Source organism: Erythrolamprus reginae, chromosome 3 (assembly GCF_031021105.1).
Source record: "Erythrolamprus reginae isolate rEryReg1 chromosome 3, rEryReg1.hap1, whole genome shotgun sequence".
Lineage (NCBI taxonomy): Eukaryota > Metazoa > Chordata > Lepidosauria > Squamata > Dipsadidae > Erythrolamprus > Erythrolamprus reginae.
Genome location: NC_091952.1, coordinates 38,670,755 through 38,696,415, shown reverse-complemented (window position 1 = coordinate 38,696,415; position 25,661 = coordinate 38,670,755). Strand labels below are relative to the sequence as shown.

General features: G+C 40.6%; 2 protein-coding genes across 4 annotated transcripts in view; both read left to right on the top strand.

Annotated features, from left to right (window-relative positions):
* The window catches only part of ITCH (itchy E3 ubiquitin protein ligase), an 82,218-nt gene extending 78,764 nt beyond the window's left edge, over window positions 1-3,454 (top strand). For all 3 annotated transcript variants that reach the window (XM_070744862.1, XM_070744864.1, XM_070744863.1), the window contains 2 exons: window positions 229-301; window positions 818-3,454. In XM_070744862.1, the coding sequence (XP_070600963.1) occupies window positions 229-301; window positions 818-917 (173 nt within the window). In that variant the 3' untranslated portion in view covers window positions 918-3,454. The remainder of the gene's footprint in view (window positions 1-228; window positions 302-817) is intronic.
* Window positions 3,455-9,633: 6,179 nt separating this feature from the next.
* DYNLRB1 (dynein light chain roadblock-type 1) lies at window positions 9,634-23,726 on the top strand. The gene is made up of 4 exons (XM_070748825.1): window positions 9,634-9,736; window positions 17,746-17,821; window positions 21,514-21,681; window positions 23,365-23,726. Exons 1-4 carry the CDS (start codon window positions 9,734-9,736, stop codon window positions 23,406-23,408), a joined length of 291 nt encoding a protein of 96 aa, XP_070604926.1. The 5' UTR covers window positions 9,634-9,733; the 3' UTR covers window positions 23,409-23,726.
* The last annotated feature ends 1,935 nt before the right edge of the window (window positions 23,727-25,661 follow it).

Below are 25,661 nucleotides of genomic sequence, written 5' to 3'. Positions count from 1 at the left end.
GCCGCCCTGAGTCTTAAGGAGAAGGGTGGCATAAAAACCGAATAAATAAAATAAATAAATAAATAAATATATCAGAAATTAATATGGCTACTACATAATAGTGACACAAACACAAAAGAACTTACTACTTCTTAACAAAAATATCTGCTCAGCAGCAGCTTTAATTTTCACTTTATTTAATACCACTTGTTTTGTCTCATATCTTAATTTAAAAAAAAAACATTTTAGGGAGTAATGGACCCCAAAAATTCTGCGTTGAAAAAGTTGGTAAAGAAAACTGGTTGCCTAGAAGCCATACATGGTAAGTAATTAGATTATTCAAGTTATGTGTCCATTCTGTAACAATTAGGGGTACTTTTATATTTTTGTAAATAAATAGCTAAACTGTTTTGAATCATAGAGAAAGTTGCATTGTGGTATTGGCCCACAAGATAATTTTTTCCTTTAGAAATAGGGCTGTAAAAGTTGTTAGATAATTACACTAAAAGTGTTTCTATTTCACTCTTGTCTACTCAGAAGCAGATCTCTTTTACACAGCATATCATGATATCATTCAAATCACAAATATTCAATAAAAGGAGTTAATTATATAATATATATAGGTAGTTCATATGTTACATAATAATTAAGCTCAAGAAATAGAGTGAAGTGGGTTAATGCATGATGTAGACATGGGAAAAAGCATGCTATTCGTCAGAGTTGCTATAAATCAACATCAAAGCAAAGAAAATCATTTGTTGAGTTGGATGCTCTTATTTTTCTTCTGCATTGTTTTGTTCAAATGTTCAGTGTTATTAAGATTGCTGCTTCTTTTCAGTTTCAATCGCTTGGATTTGCCACCATATAAGAGTTATGAACAGCTAAAGGAAAAGTTATTGTTTGCAATTGAAGAAACGGAAGGATTTGGACAAGAGTAACTTTTTGTAGAATTTGGATCAGAAGAACATAAATTCATATAGGGTGTGAGTTCTTCACTGCCTCTGCTAGTTGCACTTCTTACTGTAAACAGGACTTGATCTTCATTTATTTAAACAAATGTTAGTATGTAAGTAAATGAATGTTGCTCTGTCATTTTATCCTTCTATTTTTAGATTTCTTCCAAGTCTGTTACAGAAATCCAAAATGAAAAACTACAAATGAAATCTTCCTTGACCAGAGGTTGTTATACTTCTGGAGATATGTCTTGCATCATGTTCATTAACTGTAGTGGATTTTTTTCTTTTCTCTTTTCTTTTTTCTCTTCTTTTCTTTTCCTTTCCTTCTCTTCTTTTCCTTAACCTTTCCTTTCTTCTCTTCTTTTTCTAAAATAGTTCCTTTCTCTTCCTGTGTTAGTAGCAAAGTATTGCTGCTGAAGAACTGGGAGGTCCACTCATAGCTGTAGCATTGCAGCAAGCTTTTTCTAACAGCACTTGTTTGCATTCAGACTCTGGGGGTGCTAAACGCATTTCCATGACTTGCATTATGTGTTCTTTACCCACTGAGGCTTGACTGTTTCCACTCTCCCAAAACTTATCCCAGAGCCATCTCTGTTCAAACAGAGTAGAGGGATATGTAGACCTTAATGCACGCATCCATAGCATAGCACTTTTATTTATTTTTACCACTACGATCACATTCCTCAGGTTATTCCTCCATCTGAAGGTGCCTCTTCAAATTTGCAGGAATTTTAACCCATTTTCAACTAAGTATGTACTTAGTTTTGATGATGGTACTTTAATAGTAAATTAGAAAGATAATTCTTTCAGGTGGAAACAACTGGAAATTATTTCCAGTCCTCTTTGTAGCTTGAGTTTAAAACTATACAAATGGCCATTAACTGTCAATTCTAGTTCTTCTCTAGATGCGGGAGCATTGCTTCCTATTTCCCAGTGGTGGTCTATCCATTGCAACCAAACTGCCTCATGAATATATCTGGACATGCAATCCTGTGCATGTGTATTTGTAACTAAATCTTATTGAACAGAGTGAAACTTACTTCTGAATAAACAGGCATAGAATTCTGTTGGTAAGAAACTGAGGCACAAAAATTACATTCCTGCATACTTCCAAATACTGTTTTAAATCATTAACTTTTTTAGAGGGTGGAAATTATGTGTTGTTATGATTTAGACTGTTGACCAGCTCTTATTAACAACTTAGGCAGCACTTGGTTTTACATCTAATTTAAATTTCAATGATTATGTTTTTATAATGTCAATTAAAGCTTCAGAATGGTAATTAAATTATACTCCCAAGTTTTTAACAAATGCTCTTAGTTATTTTGCCCAGTTTTGCTACCTTGCATCTTTTCCTCCAAGTTGTTAAAATTCTGTGTTCTGCATGCTGCTCCAGAACTCAGTAGAAGAGGTGGTGACATTTTCAGAAATCAGTAATGCATGTTGATAGTTACATACTTGTATTGTCCTACTGCGTAAGAAGAGCAGAATCCTTTGAGAACTAGCTAGCATAGTCAAAGATCAAACCAATTGGTCAGTAAGAAAAGTGTTGCATATCTACCCATCCAGACTCTAAGAATGAATTAATTCAGGGCTATTGAATGCTTATGGGCTTAATCATTTTTATAACTGACTTTTTTTTAGAATTCTCCTTTGAAACAGTATAAATAGCCTATTGTTCTTCCATTTTTGTTTCTCAGAATTATGAAAACAATTTAATTTTCCTCCCCTTCAATGTACATTCAAAGGAATATACACAAAAACTTTTCTTATACAAATTATCTACTTGGATGGAGAAGGTCATATACTGATTCTGGAGAGAGATTTATCTGGCATTTACCAGAACATCTGAAGTATATATTAAAAAACCCTAGATTTTGGAGGAGAAAAAGCCTTAGAATTCTTTGCTTATTTGTTTTAATAACATTTAATTATTGAACATTTACAATTCAGACTTAAAATTGAGGTAACATAAGTATGGAATATAGTTGATGCTCTACACAATGTTACATTATTCATCTAGTGACCTAGAAATATTGTTAATGTATAAATATACAAAAGGCTTTCTGCCCTATATTTTTAAAATAAAGGATAGCTCTAATTAAAATAGCTGAGGCCCTAGTTCTATAGGGCATGGCTGTTTAATATTTTTATGGCTCAGATGATTAGTTCAGGAAAAAGCAAATGCTTGTATATATTTTTGCAGTCTGGAAAAGTGTAGCTTATTCAAACTTTTAATTTAAATAGCTTTTGTTTGTCTTTACTGCACTTCATTACAGGGGAAGTAGGGGCTGGATATCCCAAGCACAAAAAAAAATATTTTAAACAGTCGAACTCAGAATATTTAACAGAGTCTTGACCATGAAGCATTTGTTTAAAAAAAATATTGTAAGCATTGTGCTAGCAATATTTCTAAAATCAGAATGAAAAGTCATTTTTAAGGTCCCTTTGCATTGTAATTTCTAAATTTTGTTCTTATGCCTTGTTATGTTGCAATAATAAAAGTCATTTGAGCAGTTTGTATTTCTTTATTTATTGTGGAAACCTAAAGGCTTGTGAGAGTCTGGTACTGGTACTATTGCTGAGTATAAAATAGAAATTATATATGAAGGTCTTGGCATATTCGGGTTCATACCTGTACCCGTGAATATTCTTTAGGAAAGGTCATGACAGGATACATGACAGTATATTTCTTATTTTTACTGGATGAAATTTCATCAATTATGTTCATTGTGATGTTTAACAGATCATATTAGCACATCTCCAACAGACTTCAACTTAAGTTGAAGTTTAAATTGAATCCATTTAGTATCTTCAGCTCTTATTGTGAGAAGAAAATGTTGCACATTTCTTTCCCAGAATCACAAGAGAGATCAGAAGTACTGGACTGTAAAAAGCCCATTGTTAATTTTTTGTCAAAGTATAAATTCAGATGCTCAGGTAATTGTAACAATAAAAATTGCTCAAGAAGTCAAACTTCTATAAAGGTATTAAAAATATTATGGTCACATTTCTTCCCAAAAATTTCTCTACTGTTCAAAAAGTGACAAATGAGTACAGTAATACCTCGACTTACGAATTTAATTGGTGCCGGGAGGAGGCTCGTAAGTCGAAAAGCTCGTAAGACGAAACATTGTTTCCCATAGGAATCAATGGAAAAGCGATTAATGCGTGCAAGCCCAAAAATCAAAAACCGACCGCCGCCACCGAAGGAGGCTTGAGCCTCCCAATCCTCTCCCCCCCCAGCCAAAAACACAAAGGCGGTCTGCCAGGCGGCTCCCCCCGCTCCGTGCCTCCTTTCTGTTTGTTTTGTCTCTGGGTCTGCGGAGGGAGGGAGGGAAGCAGAGCGGCAGGCGAAGCGACCGCCTCTCCGTTCGCCAAGCACCGCGGGGAAGGAGGGAGAGAGAAGCAGGCGGGCAGCAGCCGCAGCAGAGGCCAAGTCTCGCTCCGGGCTGTGCCCCCTCCAAGCGCTCACCGCCTGTCCCTGTCAGCGGCCCAGCCACCTTCACCCGCCTGGACAACCGCCTCTTTCTCCCTTCCCTGTGGGAGCGCCGCACCTCTTGTCTGCCCGGCCCGAGAGGCACAAAACCGCCGCTCATGCCGGGCGGCCCGCCTGGAACGCCAGCACTGCCGCCGGGCCGATTGCCGAGCGGGGGCGGGGCGCGGGAGGAGGCAGCGCCGCACCGGCCCCCTCAGGCCGCTCCGCCCGGGATGGGGCTCCTCCCGAGACCCCATGCGTCCCTCCGGAGGAGCCCCATCCCGGACGGAGCGGCCTGAGGGGGCTGGCGCGGCGCTGCCTCCCGCGCCCCGCCCCCGCTCGGCAATCGGCCCGGCGGCAGTGCTGGCGTTCCAGGCGGGCCGCCCGGCATGAGCGGCGGTTTCGTGCCTCTCGGGCCGGGCAGACAAGAGGTGCGGCGCTCCCACGGGGAAGGGAGAAGGAGGCGGTTGTCCGGGCGGGTGAAGGTGGCTGGGCCGCTGACAGGGACAGGCGGTGAGCGCTCAGAGGGGGCACAGCCCGGAGCGAAGACTTGGCCTCGGCTCGTATCTCGAATTTGAGCTCGGGAGTCGAACAGAAATATCTCTCCCCTCCTAGCTCGTATCTCAAAATGCTCGTATATAGAGCAGCTCGTATGTCGAGGTTCTACTGTATATTTAGGGAAGGGCTAGAAACCAAACACTAAAAGGAGTGGTTAAAGGATCTATGCATATTCAATATAAGTAAAAGATGAGTGACAGGAGACATGAAGCGGTGAGTTCTTCACCAGAAATCTTCAAGAAGATATAGAATAGGTGGTATCTGGCAACAGTAGCAATTTGTGAGAGGGATCAAAGTGTCCTTGTAGACCACTTAATTAGGAACCAGAGGTTTGCTGGATCTGTTCAAAAAAGCTAATGCAGTCTTAGGTTGCATCAACAGAGCTAGTTTAAAGATCAAAGGAAGTGATACAGTAGTCCCTCGCTATACCGCGCTTCACCTACTGCGGCTTCACTTCATCGCGGGTTTCTGAGGAAGTCGATCGGCAGATTTAAACAGCCAGCCGAACTCGATCGGCAGGTTTTTCAAAAAATAAATAAATCTAAAATTGTAAATACTGTATTTAAATACTGTATCTAAAATAAATACTGTGTGGGAAGGGTTTATAAACACTTAAAACAATGAAAACTTACCAAACAATTACAATATAAATACTTAAATAAGTATTATCAGTCGATAAATTCCCCATCGCGGATTTCGCCTATCGCGGCCAGGTCTGGAACGTAACACCAGCGATAGGTGAGGGACTACTGTAGTACCACTTTTATACTGCACTTGTTAAGACTATACTTCGAATCCTGCATTCAATTCTGGTCAAGATGTTGAGACCATAGAAAGAGTGCAAAGAAGAGCAACAAAGATAATGGGTCAAGGCTAAACCATATGGTTTATGATAAATGATTAAGGGAATGAGGTATGCCTAGTCTTAATCAAGAGAAGGGCTAAGAGTGATCTTCCCAGTACATAAGGGGCTGTCATAGAAAATGAATCAACCTGCTCTCCAAACACCCAAATGCAGGACAAGAGTAATGAGTAGAAGATCATGAACTAGAACTATAGAGAAATTTCCTGACTGATCTATCAACAGAACAACTTAACTCTGGAAGTTGTAGCTGCTCTATCGCTGGAGGGTTTCAGAAGAGACTGGACACCCATTGGTAGAATGGTATAAGTCCAGAGGGTGGACTAGAAAAGGAGTCTGCCACCTCAGCAACTTTTAAGACTTGTGGAATTCAACTCACAAGTCAGCTGCCTGAGGAACTCTGTGAGTTGAATTCCACAAGTCTTAAAGTTGTCAAGGTTGGAGACCCCCGGAATAGACCTTTATAACTCTATTCCAGTGCTTTTCAATTATTTTCTGTTCAACACACACAGGAAGAAGTAAACATTTTGTACCTCCCCTGCCAACTCTCCGATCTGGGCCCCAATGGAATTTTAGTGTTAATATCATTTTACTTATAAGCTGCAAGCAAACTATTGGCTGGAGAAGGCTGCTCTACCCATTTACCTGGGAGTAAGTCACACCAAACTCAATGGAACTTGTTTTGGTTAGGCAGACATAGGCTACCATGGTTTTGGCCCTCTTGACACTGAGCCAAGCTACCTTAATCAAGCTGATGGTTTGGGGTCGCAGGCCTGACCTGTAAGTGCCACCTCTGCCAGGCATTCCCAGTGAATGGCATGGAAGGAGGCTTTAGGATGCCATTTGATGTTTTTGCCCAGCTGCAGAGAATGTGCCTTGTCCAGCAGCAGGTTCGCCACACCGTTCATGGCTATCACGACACCCACCAAGAACTCATGCAGCTGCCCCCCTCCCTGCCTACCTTCTGGGTGCAACTGGGAAAATACCGCTGTCTGGGGGAACAGATTGAGAGGAACCACCCATGTTCCCCAGGGTCACACAAACCCCCTGGTATCACTGCACCCCACTTTTTGAGAAGCACTGTCCTATATTCTGTGTTTACAGGTGCTCTAGTCCAGGGGTCCCCAACCACCAGGCCGCGGACCAGTACCGGGCCGCGGGGCATGTTGCACTGGTCCGTGGAGTCAGCAGCTGCCGGCCCTCATGCCGCCACCCCATCCCTCCAGTGTTTCGCCTCCCGCCGGGCAAGAGGCCTCGGGAGGCAGGTTCTGCCGGCCACAGGACGATGGACGGGACAGAGGGGCGGGAAGGACCGAGAGGCTCAAGCCTCTTTTGGCTTCTGCCGCGGGGCGCTTTTGCGTTTTTGGCTGGGGGGAGGCAGGAGGGCTAGCCTAACCCCCTCTCTCCAGCGCTTAGCTCCCGCTGGGCAAGAGGCCTCGGGAGGCAGGTTCTGCTGGCCACAGGGCGATGGCGGGAAAGAGGGGCGGGGAGGACCAGCACCCCCATGCTTAATCCCGCCCCCAACCACACCCCTTTCCGCCCCCACCGGGCCATAGAAAAATTGTCTTGCTGAAACTGGTCCCTGGTGGAAAAAACGTTGGGGACCACTGCTCTAGTCAATAGATTCTGCATTGATATGGATCCTTCCAACTATAATTCCATAGATGGGAAATTTTGAACAGATGGGAAAGTACTTCAAAAGTCTATAACTGAACTAAGGAGCTTTTGGATATTATGCCCAGTAGCCTGTATATATTAAAAGATTTTTAAACACTTAAAACATAGAAAGACTACTAGCATCTACCAGCATCTATCATGATTACATATTGTGTATATTAGTTGGCAAAAACAGGAGGTGCCTTTATGCTACTAATCTGCTTTTTACAGGCCCTAGTTAGTCATTATAGGAATAGAATACCGGCTTTCACAGAACACTGTTTTTCATTCTGTGAGGATTGCTGTCATAGTATGAAGATTTGAACTTGGCAAAAAAGCTCATTGGGACTCCAATCATTTATAAAACATCTGTCATGAAAACGAGCATTTGTCTCTGCTTGAATCCATAGAGAGCAAAAGGACAATTACACCAAACAAACTCCAGTAATGTATATTTTCTAATTTTTCCCCAGTGGTTTTCACATTGCCAACTTTAACGTGAACTTCCACTCTTGCTGGTTGTGGAATTCTGGGAGTTGAAGTCTATGCATCTTAAAAGTTATCACAATCCTTTAGGATGGGCTCCAGCTCGGGTCCGAAAGCTTGGAAGAATAAACCTCTGGTCTCAGGGACCAACTCAGACTGGACCCCACAGTATCTCTTTCCCTTGACTGACAGGCGTCTTCATTGCGTTTTCTTAACACAAAAAACCATTCTGCCCCAACTTCACACCCAAGACTGAAGCTCGCTCTCCCTGGCTCTGATTTCAAAACTCCATTGATACATCTCTTTATTCTGCATTTATCGTTTAGCTATCTCCTTTTAATACCAGGCTTTGCCCTGTTTAACAACACACATGCTTAACCAGGGGTGGAATCTAGCATGTTCTAACAAGTTCTGGAGAACCGGTAGCAGAAATTTTTGAGCAGTTTGGAGAAGAATTAATAATAATAATTTATTAGATTTATTTATTTAATAACTTATTAGACTCCGAGAACCAGCAAATACCATCACTGACCCCAGATTGTGACGGGAATGGAATTTTGCAGTATCTTCCCCTGGAATGGGGAGGTAGTATTTTTTCCCTGCCACGCCCACCCAGCCCCACCCACAGAACCGGTAGTAAAAAAATTGGATTTCATCAGTGCACTTAATTAACATAGAATAGAATAGAATATCATCACCTAACCCCAAAACTTGACCCTTAGACTATGTACTGTTGACCTCACCCAATTCTTAAGTGTTCAGTAAGGGGCATGCATAAGTTCGCCTACTATCCCCTGTCCTAATGTTTCTCTCCTACTAGTATCATGTATATAAACATTGTTATATCTTTGTATACTACCAATAGGTACTTGACTAAAGAAACAAACAAACAAACAAACAAACTGGAATGGAATAGGAATAGTGTGATTCAACACACAAGGAATTTTTGATTGGTGCATATTTACTGAAAGAGTAGTAGATGCTTGGAACAAACTTCCAGCAGATGTGGCTGGTAAATCCACAGTAACTATGTATGTATGTATGTATGTATGTATGTATGTATGTATGTATCTATCTATCTATCTATCTATCTATCTATCTATCTATCTATCTATCTATCTATCTATCTATCTATCTATCTATCTATCTATCTATCTATTTATTTAGATTTTGTCCATTACACAATGAAGGTTATAGTGGATATACTCATAGTAAAATACATAATGAAGCTTATAGAGGATATACTCATAGTAAAATATATCTAAGAAAGAAGATAAGAGAAGATATAGGAATAAAATATATCAATGAAAGAATAGAAGAAGAGAGATAGGAATAGAAGAATTGGTTGAAGCTGAAGTAGTCATAAACATGCCTGGGATAAACATATATCCATCCTAAGATAAAATACAGGAAATAGCATAAGGGCAGACTAGATGGACCATGAGGTCTTTTTCTGCCATCAATCTATGTTTCTATATGCTCTCAGTGTGCATAAAAGAATTCTCTTTCCTGCGCGCGTTTCCAAACGACGGTCCCTAACGCTTTCCTTTACGAACCTCTCGAACACGAAATTATCCTCGATCCCTACCCTTCAGAACCCGCCCCAAGCCTGCGACGATTGGCTGAATTAGGTCTCAGTCCTAAAAATAGTCTGAGAATGGCGCGCAGGCGCAGAAGCTTTCAGGGGGCTGGGCTGCGGAGTCAGCTGGCGGTCCTTGGCTTAAGAGGGAAGCCCCGGGTTGCTTTCCTTCTTGCAACATGGTAAGGGGCGGGAGGGAGGCGAGGGCGACCGGTGCATCGGTGTCGTTCACCGCTTTTGCTTTGCCCTATGGGGATAGGAGTGACGGTTTGGTCGTTAGTGGAGGTCCGGGCGGAGCCTTTCCGGAAGGCGGTGGGATGACCAAAGAAAAGCTGAGGATCCCCACCCATCCCACCACCCCCGTGGGACGCCGCGGTCGCCCTTTCGCTTCCTCATTCCCAAAATCTCGTGGGATGAGGCGAGGCGTGTCCTGTCATTGCTTTGCACAGGAGGCAATCGCTTTCATGTCTTCTGAAGGATGCGCCTTTTAGCTGGCCTTGTCACTTCCGGCTTGCTTAGCCAGGGAGCCCATCCTAAGGGAGATGAAGCCCACCCTACCTCTGGAGCCCATCCTAAGGCAGGGGTCTCCAAACCTTGGCCACTTTAAGACTTGTGGACTTCAACAGCCAGAGTCCCTCAGCCAGCAAAGCTAGCTGAGGAACTCTGGGAATTGAAGTCCACAAGCCATAAAGTGGCCAGCAAAGCTGTCCGAGGGATTCTGGGAATTGAAGTCCCCAAGTCATAAAGTGGCCAGGGTTAGAGACTTCTGTAGGAAGGGAATGTGTCGTATGATTTTCTCAACCCTGTTTTCTGGTTTACGCTGTAAATTGAACACTAGGTTTTGTATGGCCCAAGGAAATTGAGATGTGACTGGCTAATAGTTCGGAATGCATTGTGTCCCAAAGAGCCACTGTGATAGATATGTATGTGTGTGTGTGTGTTTGTGTGTGTTTATGTACAAACATGTAGGTCTTGGCATATTCACACACACACACTCTCATATACGCACACACACATTCATATACACGCACATATACATAAATACATACATACAACATATTTTTGCTGATAACACAGATCTACAAAAATATATACTTTTTGTAATCATCACAGTTGACTTTGTACTTTTTTGAATCATTTTTTGGTTCTGATTTAAAAAATGTATTATAATTTTTCTGTAGCAGGTATAGTTTCCACGGAGCAGCATCATTATTGTAAGGTATAAGAAATATACTGGCAACATTAAGAAAACAATAATCTACCAATCAGAAATAACGTAATAACAAAAATGCTTCTATACCAGACACTTTATGCAATAGAGCAAAACAAAACATATTTTTGGAATCGACACATAGAACTCCATAAAACAGACATATTCCTTTTGTTGTTGATTCTTTGTGTTTGTTGACCAGTGTAATGAAAAGGAAGGGAGACTATATTTGACAGGGGGGGAAAAACATGTGTCTTTCCATGCAGTTGACATATAGGAACTGGTAGACTGTGTAATATTGCAGTAATCATCTTTATTTGACAGCTGAACCTTGTGATTGTACCAATATAAAATGTAGTTAGGGATACTTTGTGGTTTGGAATGTTGGGCAAGTCCAGCTGTTGTGTTATTGTGTTGTGTTGTAATGAACCTGGCCATTATGCTGAGTCACAATATGACTGTTCATTTAAACCTTACATGTGTTCTCTTAACTCAGCAACTGTAACTCATGTCACAAACATGTGTGTCTTGCTCAACAAAGCAGCCCTTTGATCAGTTTTGTGATCTTTTCTAGCAGTGTTTCCACACTATAGGCCCGTTGTTGAAAAGCAATCAGATCTATACACAGTTCTCCAAGAATAATTGGTGTGTTACCTTGCCTTAAAACCAGTACAGTATGTTGAATCTTGTTAGTATATCAATATTGCTAATATTGAATTAAAATGTAAAGAACTCATTGACATAGTTGAAGATATCATAATGTTTTCAGAAGTAGCTCTCTTCAAAGATTTCTTTGAGAGAACCAAAACTCAAAAGATTTCAGTGAGAATGAATTGTGCTCAATATCTATAGAATAGTGTTTCCAAGGAAACAAATCTTCACACTATAATTAATCAGAAAGTGATAATGGCACCCTTCTGGCTTCCATTATTTAATCATTTGTTTTTTGAAAGGAAAAAAAGTTGTTCTAACAGATTCTAATGGAAAACAGTGTCAGCTACAGGAAGTAAATTTCCATGAATTAGACAGAGTAATGGCACAATTAAAAAACAGTTTCATATTCTGCTTATGTAATGATTGTTTGGTTGAAGTGAAGCGTTCTTTTTTTGGAAGAAATATACATTTCCTGTGAATTTTCCCAGATTTCAGTTGTATATGTGTGTGTGTGCGTGCATGTGTTTGTGTATTCTATTTCAAGCTATTTTGCTTTCATCCGCTAGCCATACCCTTACCGGGATTTGAATCTGGGCAGTCTAGGCCACAAGTTCTCCTGTCTCAGCTTCTACCAGGGAAGAGTTACAGTGATACCTTGTCTTACAAACTTAATTGGTTCCAGGACAAGGTTCTTAAGGTAAAAAGTTTGTAAGACGAAACAATGTTTCCCATAGGAATCAATGGAAAAGCGATTAATGCGTGCAAGCCCAAAATTCACCCCTTTTGCCAGCCAAAGCGCCCGTTTTTGCGCTGCTGGAATTCCCCTGAGGTTCCCCTCCACAGGAAACCCCATCTCTGGACTTCTGTGTTTTTGCAATGCTGCAGGGGAATCCCAGCAGGGGAATCCCAGCATCGCAAAAACAAGTGCTTCGCTTTCAATGGAAGTCCGGAGGTGGGGTTTCCCATGGAGAGGAGCCTCAGGGGAATCCCAGCAAAAACGGGTGCTTCGCTGGCAACGGAAGTCCAGAGGTGGGTCATCCCAGTGGCGGCGGTGGGTTTGTAAGGTGAAAATAGTTTGTAAGAAGAGGCAAAAAAATCTTAAACCCCGGGTTGGTATCTCGAAAAGTTTGTATGACGAGGCGTTTGTAAGATGAGGTATCACTGTATATGGTTTTTTTCTGTCAAATCACCCTATACCCAAATATGGGAGGGAACATACTGCTTACTTTTTGTCACCCAAGCTGAGATAGGAGAAGAACCTGTGACCTAGAGATTAAAGTTACTGCCTTACAGGCAGACTGCCCAGGTTCAAATCCTGGTAAAGGCTTGGCTAGCTGATGAGAGAGAAATAGCTTGAAATACATTTATACTAGTCTCCCTTTCTTTTCATTATCAGCAAAAATATATTACACACATAGAATATAGTTTATTGGCTACAAAAAGTAACCGCCTTTAATGGCCCCTGGAAGGGCTGAGTGGCAAAAAGAAAGCAGTATGCTCCCTCCCATATTTGGATATACCAGGGTGATTCAAGAGAAAAGAACATATACTGTAAAGTGGTACCTCTACTTAAGACTGCCTCTACTTAAGAACTTTTCTAGATAAGAACTGGATGTTCAAGATATTTTTGCCTCTTCTTAAGAACCATTTTCTACCTAAGAACCCGAGCCCGGAAAAATTTCCCAGGAAATTTGAGAGTGGCACAAAGGCCCGGACAGTTTCCTGCCATTCCCCCTTTAATCCCGGGCTTTTCTGGGCTGCCAGAGGAGCCATTCAGTGGTGATTAAGGAGGCTTTGGCAGTCCAGAGTGAACAAAGCATTTTCCTTTCTCTGGGCACTTGGAGAGGGAATAAACTTCTGCCAACGCCCAGAGAAAAGGCAGCCCAGAGCAAACAGAGCGTTTTCCTTTCTCTGGGCGCTTGGAGAGGGAATAAACTTCTGCCAACGCCCAGAGAAAAGGCAGCCCAGAGCAAACGGAGCGTTTTCCTTTCTCTGGGCACTTGGAGAGGGAATAAACTTCTGCCAACGCCCAGAGAAAAGGCAGCCCAGAGCAAACGGAGCGTTTTCCTTTCTCTGGGCACTTGGAGAGGGAATAAACTTCTGCCAACGCCCAGAGAAAAGGCAGCCCAGAGCAAACGGAGCATTTTCCTTTCTCTGGGCGCTTGGAGAGGGAATAAACCACTTCGCTGTGATGACTCCCTTACGCTGCCTCCCACACACCCGGCGCGAGCTTGCCTCCCTGAGAGTCTGGGTGCAGAAAGGAAAAAGGGGACGCTTCACCCCAGCCGAATCAACTCAGCTTCAGCCAAACCGAGGAGTCTCCACAGTGAAGGAAAGGCACCGGCTACAAAGCAAGCGAGAGAGAGAGAGAACAGGGGAGCCCTTCAGCATGGGAAGGAAAAGGAAGCCGGTAGTAGCAGCAACAGCAGCAGCCTTTTGGTCAAAGGAGCGGGAGGTTCCCCCCTCTTGCCTGCCTGGGTTTCTCTCTATGGCGCAGTGTATGGGAGGCAGCCTTGCACCGGGTGTATGGGAGGCACATGCTCCTCCTCGCAACCTCAGAGTCCCACTTTTTTTTTTAAGCCTTAAAGTTTTGGATTTTTTTTTATTCCCCTCACTTCACCTTCTTCCTTCGGCAGCGACTATCCTTCTCCTCCTCTTCTTCCTCCTCCTCCTTCCACCCAAATTCCGAGCTTTTATTTCTTTCCTAATGGGTTTGCACACATTATTTGCTTTTACATTGTTTCCTATGGGAAAAATTGCTTCTCCCTACAAACTTTTCTACTTAAGAACCTGGTCATGGAATGAATTAAGTTCTTAAGTATAGATACCACTGTACATACATACTGTACATACATACATACATACATACATACATACATACATACATACATACATACATACATACAATTTATTTATATATGTATTCAAAATGACCTAAGCTGCTGTGTGTGCAGAGTCCCAGTCTATCTGATTTGCTTCTCTTTACCTCTCTGTCCTAGTGCGAGCTAAACTCAGTATTATGCTTGATTCAATCATCACTACATCATAGCATGAAAACAATGCATTAACAAGCACTGTCTTTAGCTGCATGGTTTCTTATTAAAAATGAGTTTATTTTCAAAATATAAATTCTGCTTTTTCAAGTGCATTTATATGATATAGCAGTTGGGTCTGTCCTTCTTTGAACATTTCTGAAGATGTCTTTTTTTTAAAAAAAAAATGTTCTTAGCATCCATTGCAAACCTCAGCTCACTCTTTTACATTCCAGATCCTTTTTTTTAATGAGCTCCTTTTTTCTTATGGCCTTCCTTCTTTCTTTCCATTTTCCCAAGTCTTTTTTCTTTTCAGTTTTCAAATCTTCTCCAAGTCTTTTTTTTTTTTATAATCATATGAGTTGCTTCTTCCATTTTTACTTCATTGGAATTGCGGGCAATCATGTTGTTTTTTTTCTTTTTAGAAAAGAAATCCTTTGTCTACCTCTAACCTTTTGTGGAATTGTATTTATTATTTGCTCTGAATCTAAACTTGGTTTCTTGACATTCAGATTTCAAGATGTTTAATTATTTTAGCTTTAATTTCTGTAAACATAAAGAATGAAATATAAAGAATTTAAAACATTAGTGTGCCTTCCGTCCCCTGTCCAATTGTCTCTCCTATATCTTTTCTTACATTCATATATCTCTCCCTCTTTTCTTCATCGGCGTATTTTATTCTCATATCTCTTCTTCTATCCTTTCCTTGATATATTTTACTACATGTACATTCTCTTCAACCTTCATTTTGTATTGGACAAAATAAATAAATAAAATAAAAATAAATAAATTTTACTTCTATGCCCATAAAGTAATGCACCACATTTTTTTCCCCAACTTACAGTAATAGTACGAATGTGAAACTTTAGATATACATTATCTGAATTGTCAGGAGTGTGTGTGTAAATTTTATGTTTCTTCAGACAGCGTAGCTGCAACAGTGTTTTGAAATGGCATCTGTAAGTGATGTACATTACAAGCAGCTTGTTGTCATTGAATTTCTCACTGCAGAGAAAGAAACTATTGGGAACATTCACAAATGTTTATGTATAGTTTATGGAGAATCTGCACTCGACAGAAATACGGTTAGTCACTGGGCACAGAGGGTGAAGCCATTAGAAGAACAGAACAGAAGAACAGAATGTGAGGCCATTAGAACAAGGAGTGGTACTGACAGGGCATTTCTTGCTAGAGAAAGACCAGAGAACGGGATGGAGATTACATGGAAAAATAGGAAGTGTAGGAGAAACATCCTTCTTTCTTGTGTGTAAGTTTCATTGTGTTCAATAAATAATTGTTGAAGAAAAAAAATGTACATTACTTTCTGGACGACCCTCATATTTTGTCTCCAAGCTGGATTCTTGGAGTTGGTTGTTTTTCTACAGAAGTCTCATTACCAGTCTAGCATCATTAGGGGGTTGGCTGCTGTGGCCTAAAGGTGGGGCTCTTGCCTCACAATCAGGTGGTTGTGAGTTCGATCCTAGGTAGAGGCAGATGTTGGGTCATCTGCTTGGGCAGGGGGTTAGACTAGATGACCTGCAAGGTCCCTTCCAACTTTGTTAATCTAAATATGAATCATCAATGCTTGGGAACAATGATGATGTGACCTAGCCTAAGAGAACATCAAGAACTCAACCGTCCAGCCCTGAGCTTTGTATATATAGTCTCTATTCCTGTCTCCTAAGTATAATTTCATCTGGCTAAAGGTTTTTAGGTTTCATCTGTGTCAGCATATCATTGTCACTAAAGCCATGATGCTCCAGATGCTGACTCTGCAATTTATTTATTTATTTTATTTATTTATTTTGTCCAATACACAATACATAGAAGAGAATAGACATGAGGTAATATATACTGTATAAAGAAAAATATAAAATACAGGAGAAGATATATGAAAGAAAGAAAATATATATGATATATGAGATAAAGGAAAGACAATTGGACAAGGGACAAAAGGCACACTGGTGCACTTATGTACGCCCCTTACTGACCTCTTAGGAACCTGGAGAGGTCAATTGTGGATAGTCTAAGGGAGAAATGTTGGGGGTTAAGGGTTGACACTATTGAGTCTGGTAATGAGTTCCACGCTTCGACAACTCGATTGTTAAAGTCATATTTTTTACAGTCAAGTTTGTAGTGGTTAATATTAAGTTTGAATCTGTTGCGTGCTCTTGTGTTGTTGCGGTTGAAGCTAAAGTAGTCATTGACAGGTAGGACGTTGCAGCATATGATCTTGTGGGCAATACTTAAATCGTGTTTTAGGCGTCGTAGTTCTCAGCTTTCAAGACCCAGGATTGTTAGTCTATTTTCGTAGGGTATTCTGTTTCTAGTGGAGGAGTGAAGAGCTCTTCTGGTGAAATATTTTTGGATGTTTTCAAGGGTGTTGATGTACGAGATGTGGTATGGGTTCCAGACAGATGAGCTGTATTCTAGGATGGGTCTGGCAAAAGTTTTGTAGGCTCTTGTGAGTAATGTGAGATTGCCGGAGCAGAAGCTACATAGGATCAGGTTAACAATTCTAGAAGCCTTTTTGGCGATATTGTTGCAGTGGGCTTTAGCACTTAGGTCATTTGATATTAGTATTCCAAGGTCTTTTACTGAGTGTGGGTTGGCTGTGAGAGTTTATTCAGTTCAAATCAGCATTTAAATATTTGCATTGCATTTTCAAAGATGAATCCTTTTTCAGATAGAAATTATCCCCCTATAGAAGATTGTGTGTGAAAAGACCCTTATTATTAGAGGGAAACTGCGCAAGAAAGATTTCACCACTATATATATCCTATATGTGGTGTGAAGCTTTGAGTGCAATAAAAAAAGAAAAACCTGCTTAGAAAATTACAGGAAACAAACGTCTGGCATCCAAGGCTTATTTCTAAATGATAGGCGGAAAATTATGGGTTTAAGAAAAGTAGGCATTGATACGGCTGATCCCAAAATAGCTGTGCTTTTGGCTTAGTATTTAAGAAGTAACTCTTTGAATCCTTTTATGCTCTTCCGATTCCAGATATTTTAGGGCAGAATGTGATCCAGAAACAAAAGATCAAAGGCAACATGAGAAAGTATTATTTTACTGAAAGAGTAGTAGATCCTTGGAACAAACTTCCAGCAGACGTGGTTGGTAAATCCACAGTAACCGAATTTAAACATGCCTGGGATAAACATATATCCATTGTAAGATAAAATACAGGAAATAGTAAAAGGGCAGACTAGATGGACCATGGGGTCTTTTTCTGCCGTCAGTCTTCTATGTTTCTATGTTTCTATTTCAAGCTGTTAATTTTTTTCCCCCTCCCAGGCTGAGGTAGAAGAAACAATGAAGCGAATCCAGAGTCAAAAGGGAGTCCAAGGGATCGTTATTGTGAATTCAGAAGGTATTGTGACAGCTAAGTTGATGTGAATGGAATCTGCTTTAACAAAGCACATAAGCAGCGCTCTTTGGGATTAAGACTCAGGCATGCGTTATGAAACTAAGGCTGAAATTACATGGCTGTGAGGGAGGAAGTGAATCCCACGGTATTTTATTTATTTATTTATTATTTAGATTTGTATGCCGCCCCTCTCCGAAGACTTGGGGCGGCTCACAACAAGATAGAACAAATCATAAATAATCCAAATAACATTAAAATATTTAAAGATTTAAAAGAACCCCATATACTAACAGACACACACACAAGCATACCATGTATAAATTGAACATGCCCGGGGGAGGTGTTTCAATTCCCCCATGCCTGACGGCAAAGGTGGGTTTTAAGGAGTTTACGGAAGGCAGGAAGAGTAGGGGCAGTTCTAATCTCTGGGGGGAGTTGGTTCCAGAGAGTCGGTGCTGCCACAGAGAAGGCTCTTCCCCTGGGTCCTGCCAACCGACATTGTTTAGTTGACGGGACCCGGAGAAGGCCCACTCTGTGGGACCTAATCGGTCGCTGGGATTTGTGCGGCAGGAGGCGGTCTCGGAGATATTCTGGTCCAGTGCCATGAAGGGCTTTAAAGGTCATAACCAACACTTTGAATTGTGACCGGAAATTGATCGGCAGCCAATGCAGGCTGCGGAGTGATGGTGAAACATGGGCATACCTAGGTAAGCCCATGACTGCTCTCGCAGCTGCATTCTGCACGTATCAAAAACCTTGGCAATATTTTGAAATTGTGCTATCTCTGATTATTAGGGTGCATTAATTTAGTATCTTCTTTTAGAAATGGTAATAAACTTTCTGATTTACATTTATTTAAAACATGTATTTTGAAACAGAGCTTCCTTAGCACAGTTATAAAGTAGCATTTTAAAATCAGTGGAGAGTACAAATCCAAGCTGTGAAAGTAGACAATATAAAATAACTATAAAAACAGCAAAATAAGATAGCTTCCGCCCCTCCCTGCCATGCCCCTTACCATGTTGAAAGAATTCAAGAGCATATAAATCAAATTATTTGATTAGGATAGGCTGCGCAATATATTTGCTTAATAAATATTTATTAAACTGGAAATATATTGGAATCGGGAACATCTAACTGTTGCAAGATCTTTTCAAAATAGCCAAGAAGCTATTCATGTCTATGCCCTTTTCAGAACTTGGATTCTTAATTCTAGAATGCTTCCTCTAAAGCAGTGTTTCCCAACCTTGTCAACTTGAAGATATTTGGACTTCAACTCCCAGAATTCCCCAGCCAGCATTCGCTGGCTGGGGAATTCTGGGAGTTGAAGTCCAAATATCTTCAAGTTGACAAGGTTGGGAAACATTGCTTAAAGACTTTCTATTTTATAAAATTCTGAAACATGCGCATGCGCAGAAGCAAAATCCAAGATGATGGCGCCCACAGAGACACCAACAGAACTGGCTCCATGACATCATCACTGAACTACTAATAGTTCTAAAGAACTGGTTAGAACTGGTAGGAATCCACCTCTGGTGTGATATAATGACTGACAGCAAAAACCATAATCCATTAAATAGCTCCCTATATTACTGTAACTTCAATTCCAAGCAAAAAAATAAAATAAAATATAGCTTTCCTACAACAGGGTGCACATCAGTGAATTTTCAGCCCTGTCTCAACTCAGTTATAAATCCTGGCTATATGTTGTCCTTAGGGGGCTTGTAGGAGCATTTCCAATCTGGGAAAAGAGCTAAACATCCCTTCTCCCTCTGTGATAAGTCTGGTTGCAATGTATGGGTTGATTCTTGTTAATATAATAAGGCAATGGTATCAATCCATCTTTACTTAAAGAGATGGATACTGATTCTGAAATGGATGATCAACATATGTGCTTGCTATGTGCCACTTTTTTTATAATAGCAACAAGCAAAGTAGATTGGAATTTTAAACATCTTAACTTAAAATCTTATTTTAGAAATTCAAGGTATTATTTCTGATATTTTTTCAAATAGAACTTGTGTAACATAGTGTAATTTTGTTCTGCCTTTAACTTTTTTTAAAGGATAAATTGAGGCTGAAAGAGAGAACATCTCCATACAAAAATTCAGTCTGCAATGGGCTATGCTAGCCAATGTGTGCATAACGGCTGTTGACTGCTAATTTTAGAACACTATCGTATTTATAAAATAGGCGTGTACGTTTATAGGTTTATTTCAATTTTTATGGCTACTAATCTCAACCTCAGATTTCTGGGTGCTGAATGGAAGTTAAGAAAATAAATCGGCAACCAAAGTAAAAATCATCCCATTAGTTCTGTAAGAGTGATCTAAATATTACTAACACATAAAGAGATTCTGGTTAAACAGTACTAAAACAGGGCACTGTATCATGTCTTACATCTTTGGATACTAAACTGCAAGAGTCATATGTGATTTGGGCGGCTGCAAATCTAAACACATCTGGGTTTGAAAACAAATGTGGTTTGAAAACACAATTGGGTGGCCACCTTTGGTTTAAGGTTTAAAAAACATCTGGGTGGCCACTTTTGGCTCTGCTCTTCATGACACAGGATGATTGAACTGAATCATGAATCAATTAAAAGAGATCTTTCTAAACCTCAGAGAAAAGGTTTATTATTCATTCATTCATTCATTCATTCATTTATTTATTTATTTATTTATTTATTTATTTATTTATTTATTTATTTATTTATTTATTTATTCGATTTGTATGCCGCCCCTCTCTGTAGACTCAGGGCGGCTCACGGCAATAATAAACAATATATAACAAATCTAATAATTCAATAGAAACACTAAAAACCCCGTTATTAAAAACAAACATACACACAAACATACCATACATAAACTGTATAGGCCTGGGGGAGATGTTTCAATTCCCCCATGCCTGACGACAGAGGTGGGTTTTAAGGAGGTTACGAAAGGCGAGGTGTGTGGGGGCAGTTCTAATGTCTGGGGGGAGCTGGTTCCAGAGGGTCGGGGCCGCCACAGAGAAGGCTCTTCCCCTGGGTCCCGCCAAACGGCATTGTTTAGTTGACGGGACCTGGAGAAGGCCAACTCTGTGGGACCTAATTGGTTGCTGGGATTCGTGCGGCAGAAGGCGGTCCTGGAGATATTCTGGCCCGATGCCATGAAGGGATTTATAGGTCATTAATTAATGCTGTTCATTAAACTGGAAGGGACTATAAAACTGATGCCACAGTCAGGCTGATAGTATGGAAATGGAGGAAAAGCAACACCAGTTGTTCCTTTTCCCAGGAATGTTCATTCAATGAAAATTACACCACTTATGATACTTTGAGAGGAATGAATAAGAAAAACACTGAACCTATAAACGTACACGCCTATTTTATAAATACGATAGTGTTCTAAAATTAGCAGCCAACAGCCGTTATGCACACATTGGCTAGCATAGCCCAATGCAGACTGAATTTTTGTATGGAGATGTTCTCTCTTTCAGCCTCAATTTATCCTTTAAAAAAAGTTAAAGGCAGAACAAAATTACACTATGTTACACAAGTTCTATTTGAAAAATTCCAAATTGTTGACATAAAATTGTTGTATGAAGTAATGGATTTCATATCAAAACTATTCCGTAAAATGGGAGATCTTAAGATTTTCTGATCAAGTCATGTCTTAAATAATTTATCCAGAGAATCCTTTTGAATTCCGCAGGTATCCCCATCAAAAGCACCATGGACAACTCCTCCACAGTACAGTATGCAGGCTTAATGCACAGCTTGATAATGAAGGCCAGGAGCACCGTCAGAGACATTGATCCCCAGAATGATCTTACATTCCTGCGGATTCGTTCCAAGAAAAATGAGATCATGGTTGCACCAGGTAAAATTAAAAAGTGGGGGGAGCTCTTTTGGAGTCTCTGGTAGAGTTGTCTTCAAATGCAACAGCAATAGGCAAATGTAGCACATTTTTTTCTGTAAAAGATTCAAGTAAGAATGGGTTTAAATCAGGAGTCCTCAATCCCCCAGGTCTGTGGTTCATTCAGAACTGCTCTGTGGAATAGAATGTGACAACTTGCTACACATCCAACTTGCTGTGGCCAACTCACCATGGCCAACCCGCCACAGCCAACTTGTTGCAGCCAACTCATCATGGCCAAGAAGTGATGTAAGACAACTTGCCATGGCCAGTTCGCCAAAGGATAACACACTGTGAGACAATGTAGCAATTCCATTTAATTATTTAAAATAAATAAAATATTTTATTTTTTCCCATTCACATTTTATTCTGTTCCTCCTTTTGCATCATTTCTTTAATTATTCTAATCTACCGTTTATTTGATATTCGGGTAACTCTTGTCCTGCAGCAAGTTGTCCTATGGTGACATGGCCATGATGAATTGTCCTTTGGCAAGTTGGAGATGGCGAGTTAGCCATGGTGAATTGTCATAGACCTTCTGTAGAAGTGATGGGCGAGCATGCGCATGTTGTGCAGCAGGCAAGCGCACACGCATGCACCTCTATTTAAACGAGCAACTGGCCCATGTGCTCACCACTTGTGCAAATGGAGCTGTGTGTGTGCTTGTATAGAACTATCCCCTCCCCCTACCACTGGTCCTCAAAGCCGGAAAAATTGAGGGCTGCTGTTCTAAATGATCTTTCCAGATATCAATCAAGCCTATTGCTTCATTTTAAGAAACAGTGTTGCAGTATTTGGCTTCTGGCCTCATCTGGTTTCACAGTGTTTTTTAAACATTGTTGAATATTACATCTAATGTTTGTAATATTTGAGTGAATTTTCTATGTAACTTCACATGTTTCTTATGTTCAGCCTTTTCTCGTGTCTTTATTTCTTTGGGTTGCTACGTCATATTTCCATTCTGTATAACTCTGCTTGCAAAAGGAAATTGAGTGAGGAATGTGTATGTATTTATAATCTGCTTTGTCCAGTATTGTTTTTTCCAACTAGTAGTGGTAGTCCCCAATTTACAACAAGTTACTTAGAGGCCATTCAAAGTTACAATGGATCTATCTTGGATTCAAACTTCCAATTGTTATCTCTCCCCCTTATGGCCCCAGGACTGATCTATGGAAATGACTAACCTGGCTACATTCCTGGCTGTTTGCAGCATCCTGTGGCTGTGTTTTACGAAAGTTTTGCTGAAAATTGGCATTTCAGGTTTTTAGCAAATCTGCACCCATTGAGAACCATTATTTGCTTATGGCATTCACTTTATCACTGCCATGTTTCCTTAATGACCCTTACTAAACAAGTCATAAAATCAACTGTCACCACTTATGACCATGATAGGCAGGCGTCATTATACTCCGAAGTCAAGGACTATGTGTACTATATTCACAAAACCTCATGAAGAAATCGTTTTAAGTATTTGTGCCACTAACCAAATTTCTTTGTAAGTGATAATACCAGGTTTAAGTGATAATACCATAATCTCTCTACAAAGCAATTGAAATAGTGTAACAGGACACAAAATAGTTATTACGAGTTAACAGTAACAACCATAACAACTAATTATTGAAACATAATTGCTTTATATTTTTGCAGATAAGGACTATTTCCTGATTGTCATTCAAAACCCAACAGAATGAAATCTTCCCCAACTGGCCTGCATTCCTTTTAGTTAATTGTATATTTTTATTTAACACAGATAATTATTATCCATGATAATGTCTGTGATTCCTTTCTTAAATATTAAAGTGGTAAGGAGTTTGTTCAAATTACTCAAAAGTTACTCCATGGAGAAGACAAAACATGAAATCAAAAAGAGGATCAAATATAGAAGGTTTCTTTAGCAAATATATAACTAAATAACTTTGTTGAAAACACTTGTAATAATTGTAAATCTTTTTTTACTTCCTTTTATTTTGCACTTGTTTCTTTTAAAGCAAATTAAAATAATAGAGCAACCTTTGTGTATTGATTTCAGTAAAGTTTTCTCATGCTTTTTGAAGTATTTTCCTCCTTGAAATTCATGCTATTGAAATATTTCTCTGAAAATCAGACTACCGGTATTTATAATATTTTGTGTACCCTTTCAATAAAACCCTTCCATTACTGGTGTCAGGAACATTGAAGACAATTTGTTGGTCATTTAGTCCTGGGGTCTTTTGGACCTCAGGGACCACTTAATTCATAATTTTAAATCTTGCGGACCACTAATATAATCTGCCTAATGACCGGTTGGGTGGGCGTGGCTAAATGATCGTGTGACCGGATGGGCGTAGCCAACTCAATGTCACTCACGCTAAGGGATCTCTACTGGCCTGTCCCCTCCCTGCCACTCTTCACCTGTCTGCTCAGGCTCCTTAGGGCCTCAGGAAGCAGTTGTTTGGACCTAAGCAGCTATCACCAGAAAGAGTTGGCAAAACAGCTCAAGTCAATTCAATTCAATTCAATTTATTAGATTTGTATGCCGCCCCTCTCCGAAGACTCAGGGCGGCTCACAACAATAATAAAAACAATATTCCAGCGAAAACAAATCTAATATTAAAAAGCACATAAAACCCTATCATATTTTAAAAAGCAAACAACATATACATACCCAAACATAAATATAAAAAAGCCTGGGGGAAAGGTGTCTCAACTCCCCCATGCCTGGAGGTATAGATGGGTCTTGAGTAATTTACGAAAGACAAGGAGTGTGGGGGCAGTTCTAATCTCCGGGGGGAGTTGATTCCAGAGGGCCGGGGCTGCCACAGAGAAGGCTCTTCCCCTGGGGCCCGCCAAACGACATTGTTTGGTCGACGGGACCTGGAGAACGCCAACTCTGTGGGACCTTATCGGTCGCTGGGATTCGTGCGGTAGCAAGCGGTTCCAGAGGTACTCTGGTCCAATGCCATGCAGGACTTTAAAGGTCATAACCAGCACTTTGAATTGTGACCGGAAACTGATCGGCAGCCAATGCAGGCTGCAGGCAGTCAAATTGGATCTGATCGAGAAGGAGGCTCAGTAGAAGCATCTCACTGAGGACTATGAAGATAGGCTTTCCAAGCAGAGGGAAGACCTGCAGGAGTGCAAGGCCAGGTATCGGCACCTGGAGGCTCAGTTAGCTGAGTTGGTCAGCCAGTTACAGGCCATGGGGCAATCACACTGGAACAAGGTCCTCTGGCTCTTCTCCACCAGTGGCGCTTCCCTCCAGCCTTTGCCCAGGAGGCAGAAGCGAACTCAACATCATTCACTCCCATCCAGTCATATGACACCCCCACAGCCACACCTACCCAAGTTTTGGGGCTCCCTGTATTTTCTTTTCTCAAAAACATCCATCCATCTCCCTCTCTCTCTCCCCCTCCCTCTCTCTCTCTCCTGTCTGTCATCTCTTATCTCTCTCTCTCCTCTCTTTTTCTCCCTGACTCTCATCTCTCTCACACATCTCTTTCTCTGTTTCTTTCTCCCTCTCTCATTTCTCATCTCTCATCTTTCTTTCCCTCTCACCTCTTTCTCCTTCTGACTCTCTCTCTCTCTCTCTCTCTCTCTCTCTCTCTCTCTCTCTCTCTCTCTCTCTCTCTCTCTCATGTGTTTCAAAAACCAGGTGAGAGTTGGGTTGGTTTTGGGGATTTTTTTTGCTGATAATAATAATAATAATAATAATAATAATAATAATAATAATAATAATAATAATTTATTGGATTTGTATGCCGCCCCTCTCTGCAGACTCGGGGCGGCTAACAACAATAATAAACACAACATGTACAATCCAATAATAACAAACAACTAAAAACCCCTATTCTAAAAACAAACATACACACAAACATACCATGCATAACTTGTAATGGCCTAGGGGGAAGGAATATCTCAACTCCCCCATGCCTGGCGGTATAAATGAGTCTTGAGTAGTTTACGAT

What these genes read in the sequence shown, in the direction of transcription:
- DYNLRB1 (XM_070748825.1), top strand. An exon ending in CGTTATTGTGAATTCAGAAG is followed by an intron (nt 17,822 to 21,513) that starts GTATTGTGACAG and finishes TGAATTCCGCAG; the next exon opens with GTATCCCCATCAAAAGCACC. An exon ending in TGAGATCATGGTTGCACCAG is followed by an intron (nt 21,682 to 23,364) that starts GTAAAATTAAAA and finishes ATATTTTTGCAG; the next exon opens with ATAAGGACTATTTCCTGATT.